Raw genomic sequence first — 12,698 nt, 5'->3', positions numbered from 1 at the left:
TGGCCAATCAAAATTTATATAGGAATATATAGGAAAAATCTTTAAAAATCTTCTTCTCAAGAACCACTGGGCCAGGAAAGATGAAACTCATGTGGAATCATCCTCAGGTAGTTTAGATTCAAGTTTATCAAATCATGACCCCCGGGGGTAGGGTGGGCCAAAATGGCCGATCAAAGTTTTACATAGGAATATATAGAAAAAAATCTTTAAAAATTTTCTTCTCAAGAACCACTGGGCCAGGAAAGATGAAACTCATGTGGAATCATCCTCAGGTAGTGTAGATTCAAGTTTGTTCAAATCATGACCCCGGGGGTAGGATGGGGTCAAAATGGCCGATTAAAGTTTTACATAGGAATATATAGGAAAAATTTTCTTCTCAAGAACCATTGAGACAGGAAAGAGGAAACTCCTGTGGAATCATCCACAGGTAGTCTAGATTCAAATTTGTTCAAATCATGACCCCCTGGGGGTAGGGTGGGGCCAACTGGCTGATAAAAGTTTTACATAGGAATATATAGGGAAACCTTTTAAAATCTTCTTTTCAAGTACTTCAAAACCATGCTTAGTGATATGTATAGGGAATCATCCTCAGGTAGTGTAGATTCTAGTTTGTTCAAATCATGACCCCCTGGCGGGTTAAAATTCAAGCCCCCCCCTCCAGTAAACTTTCAGTTCTGATCTGATATGTGCTTTTTCCTAGCCAATTGATCAGGTGAGTGATGTGGCCCCTGGGCCTCTTGTTAGATATACTGGTCAAAGACCAGAAGAGCTTATGCAATAGTAATGCGTCTGTCGCCCATCCAACTGTCTGTCTGTCTGTAAACAACTTTCAAAAATGCTCTCCTCCTACAGTTTTGGTCTGATTTCAATATAACTTGGCACACAAGTTGACTACACAAAGATACATAATTTTATCGGTTTTTCATTTCGATGAATGGTGTTGCCGTGGTTACTCAAAATAGAAATTTCTGTGAAATACTTTTAAAATGCTACTCCTCCTACAGTTTTGGTCTGATTTCAATGTAACTTGGCACAAAAGTAGACTTCACTAAGATACATAATTCTATATACTGTAAACCACCTGTTATTTGCAACGACTTTATTTCATGATTTACTGGTGTAAAACAAGTTTGCGACGATTAATTTTCACGATCAAGCCTTTTTAGCTCACCTGTGCTGAAGGCTCAAGTGAGCTTTTCTGATCACATTTTGTCTGTTGTCCGTCCGTCTGTAAACTTTTCACATTTTCAACTTCTTCTCAAGAACCACTGCGCCAATTTTAACCAAACTTGGTACAAAGCATCCTTGGGTAAGGGGGAGTTTAAATTGTGAGAATCAAGGCCCAAGTCCCTTCATAAGGGGAGATAATCAAGAAAATACAAAAATAGGGTGGGGTCATTAAAAAAGCCTCTTTTCAAGAAGCAATGGGCCAGAAAATCTAAAACTTATGTGGAAGCATCCTGGGGGTAGTGTAGATTCTAAATTGTTTAAATCATGACCCCCAGGGTAGGGTGGGGCCACAATAGGAAATCAATGTTGTAAAACTTAAAAAATCTTCAAGTCTGAAGGGTGGGGCCACAATAGGAAATCAAAGTTTTACATTGAAATACATATATGTAAAACTTTAAAAATCTTCTTCTCAAGAACCACTGGGCCAGAATTTAAAGCTGAAACTTATGTGGAAGCATCCTGGAGTAGTGTAGATTCTAAATTGTTCAAATCATGACACCCCCCCCACCTGAATCTTCTATTATAATGGCAAAAAAATCAAGCTAGTATACTACTTAATACACAAGATGTACATGTACTGTAAATCACTTTTTATTTGCGAGAATTTTTTTTTCGCGTAATGCTCGCGAAAATTTCATTCTCGCGTATAATATATTTCCTTAAGATTATATAGAGCAATGACCATAATTCGTGAAAATTTTGTCTCGCTAAAAAGGAGTCAAAGACTATCTCGCGAAAATAAGGTGTCGTGAAAATTAAGTGATCTACAGTATTTGCGAAACACTGATGCCCCTACATGGCAGCTTATGGCAAGGGTTGAAGTTTCTGAAGTGCAAGGCAAACTCCAAAGGTCAAGGTAAAAATAGTTGTACCCAAAGGAAGGTCTTTTCACTAGGAATACACCTGTTTAATATGGAAGCCTTTGTTCTAGCTGTTATAAGTTGTCGCCAAGATTAAAGGTTTTAAAAAGTGGGTCAAACTCTTAGGTCAAGGTAACAAATATTTAAACCCACTGAAAGATCTTATCTCAATGAATACACATTTGAAGTATGAAAACACTAGTTCCAACTGTTCAAAAGTTATGACCAAAGTTAAAGTGTGATATTTTTTTATAAAGTTGGTCAAACTTCCACGGTCAAGAGGTCCCCAAAGAAAGGTCTTGTCAAAAGGTATACACTAGTCCTGTGAAATATGAAAGCTGTAGCCCCACCCACTCAAAAGCTAAGAGCAAGGTAAAAGTTTTTGCAGACAAACAGACAGACGGACAGGGCAAAAAATCATATACTCCCGAATCTTCATTATTTGGGCACAAAAAAATCATTGCCCAAGCTTTATTTTATTAGATTAATGTAAATTTTAAAAGGATGTGAAGTGCAACATGTGATTATATAAATCTGGGCTACAGAAATTTTAGCTCACTTTAAAGAAGTCAAGAGGATAGTGCCATATTGTCAGAATCAAAGTTAGCATCAGCTTCTGGTTAAAGGTTTAGGAACATATCTATAACCAAAGAACTATAATCCATACCTGGTTTCAAAAATGCATGGAACTACGGATGACACTACCAGATATGCTGCAAATTTTTGATCTGACCTACTGGTACATTTTCCAGATGAGTGACCAAGTTCAAAGTTATAGGAGCAGGTACATTTTGAAGTAATTGTAATCCAAACCTAGACCAAACTTGCATGGAATTGGATGATGCATCTAATGATAAACACTGTCATGTTTTCAGATTCTAATTGATCTGACCTACCTTTTACCAAATGAAAACCCATTTAAGAATTTAGGGGCAGGTACATTCCCAAGTACTGTGAAGTCATTAATTTTTGTGGGGGTTTAATTTTCATTGTTTTCAAGGTATAATTAAACCCATGAATTTATGTCCACCACAAAATGCAATTTTTCCACTGAACAATTCTTCTACCACGAAATCAAATCCCCATGAACCAATATATTTTCCTCAAACCACGAAAATTTGACCCCTCAAAAATATGTGATTTTACAGTAACTTATAATCATCCATACCCTGAGCAAACCTGCACAGATGATGCTACTTGGTTAGTATACATCCTAGATGCATGCATCTTCCAAGCAACTTTTGTCCAAGTTTATCTCTTAGTAAGTTACTTGGGAATGAACCTGCTCCAATACATCTAGAACACCAGATCAGGGGTATAGCATATAAGCTTGTCTTCATCACTTGAAACAGAATGGTATTACAAGAGATTATGGAAGTGCCAAATAGCAAAGCTTCACAATTAATTTTCATTGAACTAAGTTATGAAAAAATGAACTTGTCAATATAAAGAGACATAACAAATTATTTATGCAACATATAAAAGTATGATTTATAAGTGATAAATTCTTGAAAACATTTCCCAAACTTGCTGGAAAAGATCAACAAGCTTAATATGATTTAATTTTTAAAATTTCATCTTGGACCGTCCTTCACTTTATACAAATCTATTAATGAGTCCATACAGGTATCCTGTTCAGTATTTGTATGAACTCCGCTCTGCTGTGCTGGGACTGTGTGTTTAGTATGATGTCTGTGGAGTATGAGTCTGTAACCTGGTACAAATGACACAACTCTAGATTCCTTAACTGCAACTTGACTCTTCTTCCTGAATGAAGAGGAATCTACAAAAAGCATATGTTTACTGTTAAGTAAATACAACCAATACATCGATCTTTAATATGATGTTAACAGGAAAAAATTCATTGGATATTGAATGTCCTTAAAGCACTGGACTAAAAAGCATTAATAAAGAAAAGCTCTTAAGATCAATCATCTAGCTAAAATGACCTGTTTTTACTCTTCACTTTAAGTAGGAGCATACAGTCAAACCTCATTATTTGAGGTATGGGGTTTAAAACACAATGAAAACTTCCAACTTTCTTTGACATGTTCATAGTACATGTATTCAAGATGCATGTATTTATATTTGAGATAACAAAGTTCAACTGTGCTTCCCTGTATCCTTATTTTGGTCAAACCTGGAAGTAAAGAGCCAAGTATGTTAGTAAGAAAAATCGGCCTTTCTTTGAAAATTGAAAATAATTATATAAATATGACTTCAGGATGTACACTTCATAAATATATAAACAATTTTCATCTATCTTTTATAGTTATGTTGAAATGACCCTCAGAAGATGGGGTGTATTTTATTGCATTTCACAGATTTGAGCACTGTGACGTCATATTTACCATCAATTAAGAACATTTTAATAACAAGTTTTATGTTTCAATGTATTTTGTAGGTAAAAGATTTAATATTTAACTGTTCAAATGGCATTGTATATTTACCTTTACAAATATATTGTGCAAATTTAAAAAAGAATATAAAACAAACGGCTTCCAATATCTCTGTATATATCTGAATATCATAATTGCTGTCAATTTTTTGCATAATTTGCTGTGACTCTTTTTTTCTCCTCAAGTCATGACATTTTTTTCAGTAATGTTTAACATCGTAGATTATGATTGTTAAAAGATCCTTAAAAGTAGTTTTTAAAGGATCTAAAAAGATAAATAAAGAAATATCTCTTTCTTCAGCATTTATTTTGACCTTTTTGCACTTAAGTTTAAAATATGGTACAAAGCAAAAAACTATCCAAAAAACAGTATTCGGTAATATTTGTTTTAAAGATAACAATGTGCAGCAAAATTAAAGATAAAGAAATTTTATGTGTAGGATATAATGATACTAATGTCAATTGAGGACTTTCTTTTGGCTTATGATGACTTTGCACGTTAAATGGATCTTTGAATGTGCACCACTGACAAAAAAAAATTGAAACATTTTTCTAACTCATAAACAGGAAACTTGCAAAGCTATGCAAAACAACTAACATAAATTCACATAAAAATACCATTTTATTTCTTTTGAGAATAAGATCTTCTAAAACTCTGTAAGGTATAAGATGACTTGCTTTTCTTGTTTTATATATTAAAGATTGAAAAGTGTAAAACTGTTCAAATTGTAGCTGTACATAAAAATCATCATTTTAAATATAAAACAAGTGTGAGTTCAACTATAAAAACTTCAAATACAGAAACAATTTGCTATGTCTATGTATTTTTTAGCTCTGAAGATTTAAAATAATTACATATTTAACAAACTATATGAAAAATATAAACAAAAATATCTGGAAAAAGGAGATTACATGCCTATAACCACACTGGACATAACACTCACACTGTTTAAAGAACTATATATGAAATTATTAACTTTTTTATACATTTTGAAAAGGGCAAGGGACACAAGAAAAAGTTCCAATAATCACCTGTCAATCTAAATGAATAACCATAATTTTAAAATATACAATCAATAAGTTAACGCTTTCTTGTCTTTATTCCTCAGTGGCTTCGGTTTCACTGTCGCTTTCGTCAACTATCTCTGGAATGTGCGCTGCATCACATACATTGTCTAGCCAGTTCTTGCCTAATTCAAGGTTGATCACATCAGAGTATCTAGCAAAAGACAAGTACCAAATAACACTGGCAATGTGTGCACAGGTTCCAACTACTCGCGCTCCCGACTTACAACGGCAATACCAAGAGGTCACGACACCATCCTCAAACTTAATCCAGCACAGATAGCATTTGCTTGAGATATGTCTACTTTGGATCTTGGCAGCAAGGAGGCCTGGTTTGAATTGATCAACCCATATCTCAAATCCATCCTGGTTCACATGTTCCTGGGTGTAAAATTTTGCCAATTTAATTTGATACACACCAAGAGTCAATTCCCGAATTTCTTCCTCTGTATACTTTGGAAAGTCAGTAATGGTGTTCTCCTCATCATCAATCTTCCTCCAATGATATCGCTTCTTCACTAGATTTTCTGACTCTACTTCTGCCTGCAGTCGATTTGTCTGGGTAGAGAGGTACCGCATCTTCGTTGCAATTTGGAAATCATTCTCTTTTCCACTGCTTAGAGGGGGCCTAAAACAATTTTTTTCAGAATAATTACAATGTTTTTTAAATTGAATTTTTCATAATAGAAATTAAAAACTTGTTCAGGCAGTTGCAAAGTTTTTGAATTTTACCAATGAAATGTACCTGTATTTGTTGCAGATTGCACTTATAATTCGCACATAGTCACCAACATATGGGATCTGGGAATTAGGGAGTTGTCTTGCCAAGTACCGCCACGTCTTAATTCTGGCATTCACCGATTCTACCACCCATCGTATCTGTTATAGGAAAAATTCATAATCTCTGTTGATATACGGATACATTCATGCATTTCTTATTCACATGTCTGTAATCAATCATAATTCATTTACTGGGTGCATAATACATGCAGACAAATACCTTTGTGATCATACGAGAGCTATTGGCATCCTCTGTGGAGTGTTGCCTCTGGCCTTTTTGTAAAAAAGAAGGCATCTCCATATGAATTCCCAGATTTTCTAACACACCTGCAGAATCCCTAAAACCCCTATCAACTATCATGATATCATCCTCCTGGAGCCAAGTCTTAATTTCTTGAGTGTCTGTACCAATGATGTGTTTTAAAATGTTTGCATCAGAATTCTTTCCGTCAGCTAAATATGGTCCAATGGCAGCTACGATGTAACCTGTGGTTGTGACAATCATCATTGGTTTCAGTAGATGCCTGTTTATAAATAATCATTCAATATTCAATAATAATGAATTCATAGCTTAAAAAATTTTAATTTTACAAATATAACTTTCATGACATTTTAAACAAATTTTGAATAGCTACATTAATGTTTTCTTTCCATGAAAACTAATTTGCAAAATTGTACCATGATAAAATTCAAGTAAGTTGCATTAATTCATTTGTTGAAATACAAAAGTCCTAACTTAAACCAATCAAAGATTATGGGCAAGGTTATACAGAGTTTTTGCAGACTACAATCTGACAAACAATGCAAGACATTTGGTATATATTCCATCTAAATTAAAGAATTATTTTTAATTATATATATGATATTTCTCACCTTTGTTTTTGCAAACTGTATGACCGCCTTTGAAAGGAAAACTGTGAACTCTTTTGAACATATATATATGTTCCATCCAGCACTAATATGGCCTGGTTGAGGGTGGGAGAGAACAGTTCTTTGGCAAGGGGTCTGGTATGGTCATGGATAACAGTATCCCTGCTGATATGATTGAAACCAAGGTGATTTGGGACAAAGTAGATGCTAACTGCTTGTCTCATAGTGGATACAGCTCTTCTAATCTAAAATAAAAATTATTTTCTTACATGTAGCGCTGCAATATAATATTTCCTTTTAAATGATAAGCTTCCTCTCTCTCTTTTCTCTCTAGCTCTCTTCGAAAGCTGACGAGGTATTCATTTAACTATATTTGAAAGGCCTGGGGAAGTTACAAGTATTATTCCAGCAGTTTCTACAATGAAGGATGTTTCTTAAACATATATATATTTTTATAAATATCATGAGATACCGGTATCTAGCTTTCATATCGTGATATATTATTATGGTGGGTAATATTAATACCGCAATATACTGATATACATGTACCTGTAATAATGCACAGCCCTACCTTTTAATGTATCGCATTTGTTTCTACATTTTCTGCATAATACACCATCTTTGCACTCAGTCATAAAATATTTTCTTAGAATCTTTCTTGTGCTTTTATTCACAGGCCGTCTTTCACTAGGCTTTGTCCTTTTTTTGCAAAGTATGCAAGGATAAAATTTTGGTCCACAACCTGGCATTTTTCCTAAAATAAATTACATGTGCATAATTATTGACCATGTTTACTTTAAATAATTTTCATGTCATCAACCATTTGATCTGAGGGAAGTACTCTAAGGAACAGATCACTATAGTATTAATTTTTTTCTTCATAGAACAAAACGTTCATTAATTCAAAAAAAAAAACATCATGTAACTGATACTCTGTACCCCTGCTAAAGGAAAAAAGGCCCCAGCACGTACAGATCTAAAGGGGTTGGGGTCAAAAGGGGACTCAAATACAAACCAAAACACAGCCATCTCTGTTTTTAAAATTCATTTTTTTTTTTTTACCTGCAATCTCAAGACAGGTACATGTAGAACATTAAAATATTTCACTAAAATATTATATAGAAAATAAGTTCTAATTATAAAATCATCTATGAGGAACTTTATGTTATATAGTTATTAAACGGATTTCTTCTTTACTTTGAAAGATAGAAAGCGAGAGAAAAAAAAAATTGGCTACTTTTCAATCAAAATATCCATCCTCATCATAAAAAAATGAATCAATCATAAAATTTATATACTTTGAAAACTAATTGCAATGTCCAATGTTATTTATTTTAAAACAATTCTAACTCCTAAAGCATTTAAAACTATTTTTTGTCAAAAAGAAAAGTAACAAATAATCTTCAACATGATATGTAAAATATAAGTGTAAAAATCCATTGAATTGTAGGTCTTTTAAAAAAAATGCCTATAGATTATTTAAACGAACAATGAACAACGCGTAATATACTTTTGCAAGTAACTGTACGTTGTCAATGTAAATAATGAAACGCTCTATTTTTAAACGATTGGTGTAGGAGCTAAATTTAACCTCTAAAATGACATAATATAATCTAAATTGATTTGTACACTTCAATCATTTCGTTTTCTTTATACACTTTCTCAGTTTTGGTGTTTATAAGCGACCTTTGTCCATGTTTCGTATGCAAACGACAGCCGCCTTCAGTGAAAACAAACCAATGGATCATACTCGTAATGTACAGTGTTTATCAAATGTTTAAGAATGTAGAGGATATTAATTATTATATATGTATCATTTAACTTCTCTACAAAGTTTACGTACCTTTAGATGCTACATTTTTCTCTAAATACTTCTACACAGCGCCGATCGAATGTAGATTTACACTGCAGGTACTGCAGACTGGGGACTGTACGTCACCGGTGATGAAAAATACGTCACAGAAACATGGTAAAACAGACGACTGAACATTAGAAAATTCCAAAATTCACTGTGGCCACAGCCCACGGCCAGAATGAAACCTGTTTAAATCGACTCCTTTTATGTTCATGAATTTCTAGCTAAAATATTTTCGTGGCCGATGCTTGTGGCCACATCGAATTTTCCCAAAAACCATGTGAAAAGTGGAGAAAAACGCTCGTTTTCCGGGATACTTCAAAGGTTCGGATATTACATAGCAGCATAAGAGGCTTGGATCCGCCGAAATGTTTACATATACAAAGACTTCGGATCTTACACTTTATAAATATAAATTAATACTTGGGAGAGGCAAGCTTTATTTTTTATGTATTTTACAGGGCCTAGGGACTATAACTAACGTACTTGGTTCTTTGCTTATCATTTTTTATACAATTTACTTTTCAATACAATGTACCTTATTAGTTCCATTTAGAGGGAGTGATTCTTTATCTATTTAAGTTCCCTTATGAGCAAATACAGTTGAATTTTGGTATACCAAACACTGATATCTTGAATACCAGGGATAGGTGGAAGTGAATTGGAAGTCCCAACTAATTATTCTTCAGGTAGTTTATCCCTTATACCTCAAGTACTTGGTCGGATACCTCAAAGACAAAGTTTCATATTGGTCTGATCAAGTTCCGGTTAATGTTGTTTGATGGTACATGTATGATGGTTATGGACTATCTCATTATACCCCCCACTTGAAAAGCGGGAGGGTATATAGTAATCGTTATGTCAGCCCGTCCATCTGTCTGTTACGCTTTGGGGTACCCATCTCTTATCCGCAACTCCTCTTATACCACTAAGTGAAATTAAATGAAACATTCACAGAATCTTTATTACATATTGCCATTGTGCACATCTTATTTTACCTTTTGATCCCACACATATTTTGGGTTTCCCGGCCACAGTAAAACATGGACTTTGCCATTTTAACCATATGGGAGGCGGGGGTATCATTTAGTGAGCTCATTGCTCACAATACCTCTAGTTTGACAAGCATTCAGCGTTTGCAAAAAGAATACTTACAAAAATTTGATGTCTGTTTTCTTTTGGTGTTACTGTTTTGTGCCTGTATTGCCTGAACAGTCCAATTTTGAACTTGCTCCGATGCCAATCCTTCATTTGTTATGGACATCAGAGAGTCTGTTTTCTCTAGGCATAGCCTCCATTCATTGTCCATTTCCTTCACCTTAGCAACAATATGCAATTTTGAATTAGTTGTGTACTCATACAGTAATACTACATATATAGTTTTGTTATATAGTGAAACTTGTCCAATTCAGATGTTATATATGGAATCTTGTCTAACATGATGGGAACTTTAATTAAGGACCCTTTCTACACCAGTACAAAATGTTTTTGGACACTGAGAAAAATATATTCTATAAAGGTGTTGATATTGAGCTTCTTTATATGATTTTCACTATATGGTGTGTGGTATTTACCCCCAGGAAAAATAATCAAACACAACACAGTATCATTGAATAGAAATCACTGTTGTTTACTTCCATAGAGAAAATACATGTAAATAATATGTTCAATTAATTATCTTGGCCTTTTAAAATGTTAAGAATACTTCAACTGATTACAAATTTTGTAATATACTATGAATTTCTAATTTTTAGAATTGAGATCTAAAGGCAGATCACTCTAAATGCAAAAAATACCATAGAATCAGAACTCTTTAGTACGTGTGCTGTGTAGAGAGGGTTCTTAAGTCTCATTCCATAGATTTAATTGTGCAGTGTGTTGTTTACTCCAGATTGTTGTCTCATCTGATCAATTTTTTGGAGAACAAGTAGTGTCTGAATTAGTTTTACTGTATAGCAAAATTATATATATAATTTTTCTAAAAGCTAGGTTACATTAAAGAAAGGTAGGATGAATACTGTATACAGGGTTATTTTTGGCATTTTACACTTTCTTATAATTTTGCCCCATTGTAAATTTGCCCATTCACAGTTCTGTTTAAGAAATTACACTATGTTCTCAAATTTCACCCACTTATGAGAAGGGCAATAGTGGTGAAAATAAAATGAGGGCAAAAATTTCCATGAATACAGTACTACAAATGCGAGGGCCAGACTTTTTTAGCTCAACTGAGCCAAAGGCTCAAGTGAGCTTTTCTGATCACGTTTTGTCTGTCGTCCGTCCGTCCGTCTGTCCGCCCGTCTGTAAACTTTTCTCATTTTCGACTTTTTCTCAAGAACCAATGGGCCAATTTTAACCAAACTTGGTACAAAGCATCCTTGGGTAAAGGGGAGTTCAAATTGTTAAAATGAAGGGCCAAGTCCCCTTACAAGGGGAGATAATCAAGAAAAGACAAAAATAGGTTGGGGTCACTAAAAAATCTTCTCAAGAACCACTGGGCCAGGAAAGCTGAAACTATGTGGAAGCATCCTTGGGTAGTGTAGATATTAAATTGTTAAAATTATGACCCCCGGGGGTAGGGTGGGGCCACAATAGGGAATCCAAATTTTACATAGAAATAATATATAGAACAAATCTTTAAAAATCTTCTCAAGAGCCACTGGGCCAGGAAAAATAATCAAACACAACACAGTATCATTGAATAGAAATCACTGTTGTTTACTTCCATAGAGAAAATACATGTAAATAATATGTTCAATTAATTATCTTGGCCTTTTAAAATGTTAAGAATACTTCAACTGATTACAAATTTTGTAATATACTATGAATTTCTAATTTTTAGAATTGAGATCTAAAGGCAGATCACTCTAAATGCAAAAAATACCATAGAATCAGAACTCTTTAGTACGTGTGCTGTGTAGAGAGGGTTCTTAAGTCTCATTCCATAGATTTAATTGTGCAGTGTGTTGTTTACTCCAGATTGTTGTCTCATCTGATCAATTTTTTGGAGAACAAGTAGTGTCTGAATTAGTTTTACTGTATAGCAAAATTATATATATAATTTTTCTAAAAGCTAGGTTACATTAAAGAAAGGTAGGATGAATACTGTATACAGGGTTATTTTTGGCATTTTACACTTTCTTATAATTTTGCCCCATTGTAAATTTGCCCATTCACAGTTCTGTTTAAGAAATTACACTATGTTCTCAAATTTCACCCACTTATGAGAAGGGCAATAGTGGTGAAAATAAAATGAGGGCAAAAATTTCCATGAATACAGTACTACAAATGCGAGGGCCAGACTTTTTTAGCTCACCTGAGCCAAAGGCTCAAGTGAGCTTTTCTGATCACGTTTTGTCTGTCGTCCGTCCGTCCGTCTGTCCGCCCGTCTGTAAACTTTTCTCATTTTCGACTTTTTCTCAAGAACCAATGGGCCAATTTTAACCAAACTTGGTACAAAGCATCCTTGGGTAAAGGGGAGTTCAAATTGTTAAAATGAAGGGCCAAGTCCCCTTACAAGGGGAGATAATCAAGAAAAGACAAAAATAGGTTGGGGTCACTAAAAAATCTTCTCAAGAACCACTGGGCCAGGAAAGCTGAAACTATGTGGAAGCATCCTTGGGTAGTGTAGATATTAAAT

The 12,698-nt window shown here is 34.1% G+C and overlaps 2 protein-coding genes across 2 annotated transcripts in view; both read right to left on the bottom strand.

Annotated features, from left to right (window-relative positions):
- Window positions 1–3,567: 3,567 nt before the first annotated feature.
- The window catches only part of LOC134230748 (uncharacterized), a 23,054-nt gene continuing 13,923 nt past the window's right edge, over window positions 3,568–12,698 (bottom strand). Inside the window, exons 2-3 of the mRNA XM_062712587.1 lie at window positions 10,214–10,376; window positions 3,568–3,873 (exon numbers count right to left, since the gene is read on the bottom strand). Coding sequence (XP_062568571.1) covers window positions 3,665–3,873; window positions 10,214–10,367 — 363 coding nt within the window. The 5' untranslated portion in view covers window positions 10,368–10,376 and the 3' untranslated portion in view covers window positions 3,568–3,664. The remainder of the gene's footprint in view (window positions 3,874–10,213; window positions 10,377–12,698) is intronic.
- On the bottom strand, window positions 4,857–7,444 carry LOC134230745 (uncharacterized). The gene is made up of 4 exons (XM_062712585.1): window positions 7,207–7,444; window positions 6,554–6,857; window positions 6,299–6,432; window positions 4,857–6,181 (listed from the first exon to the last, which is right to left on the bottom strand). The coding sequence occupies exons 1-4, from the start codon at window positions 7,425–7,427 to the stop codon at window positions 5,587–5,589; spliced, it is 1,254 nt and encodes a 417-aa protein (XP_062568569.1). The 5' UTR covers window positions 7,428–7,444; the 3' UTR covers window positions 4,857–5,586.

The sequence above is a fragment of the Saccostrea cucullata genome, unplaced genomic scaffold (genome assembly GCF_032062105.1).
Source record: "Saccostrea cucullata isolate Sc308-1 unplaced genomic scaffold, CSIRO_AGI_Scuc_v1 ctg520, whole genome shotgun sequence".
NCBI lineage: Eukaryota > Metazoa > Mollusca > Bivalvia > Ostreida > Ostreidae > Saccostrea > Saccostrea cuccullata.
This window is presented reverse-complemented; position numbering and strand designations above follow the sequence as displayed.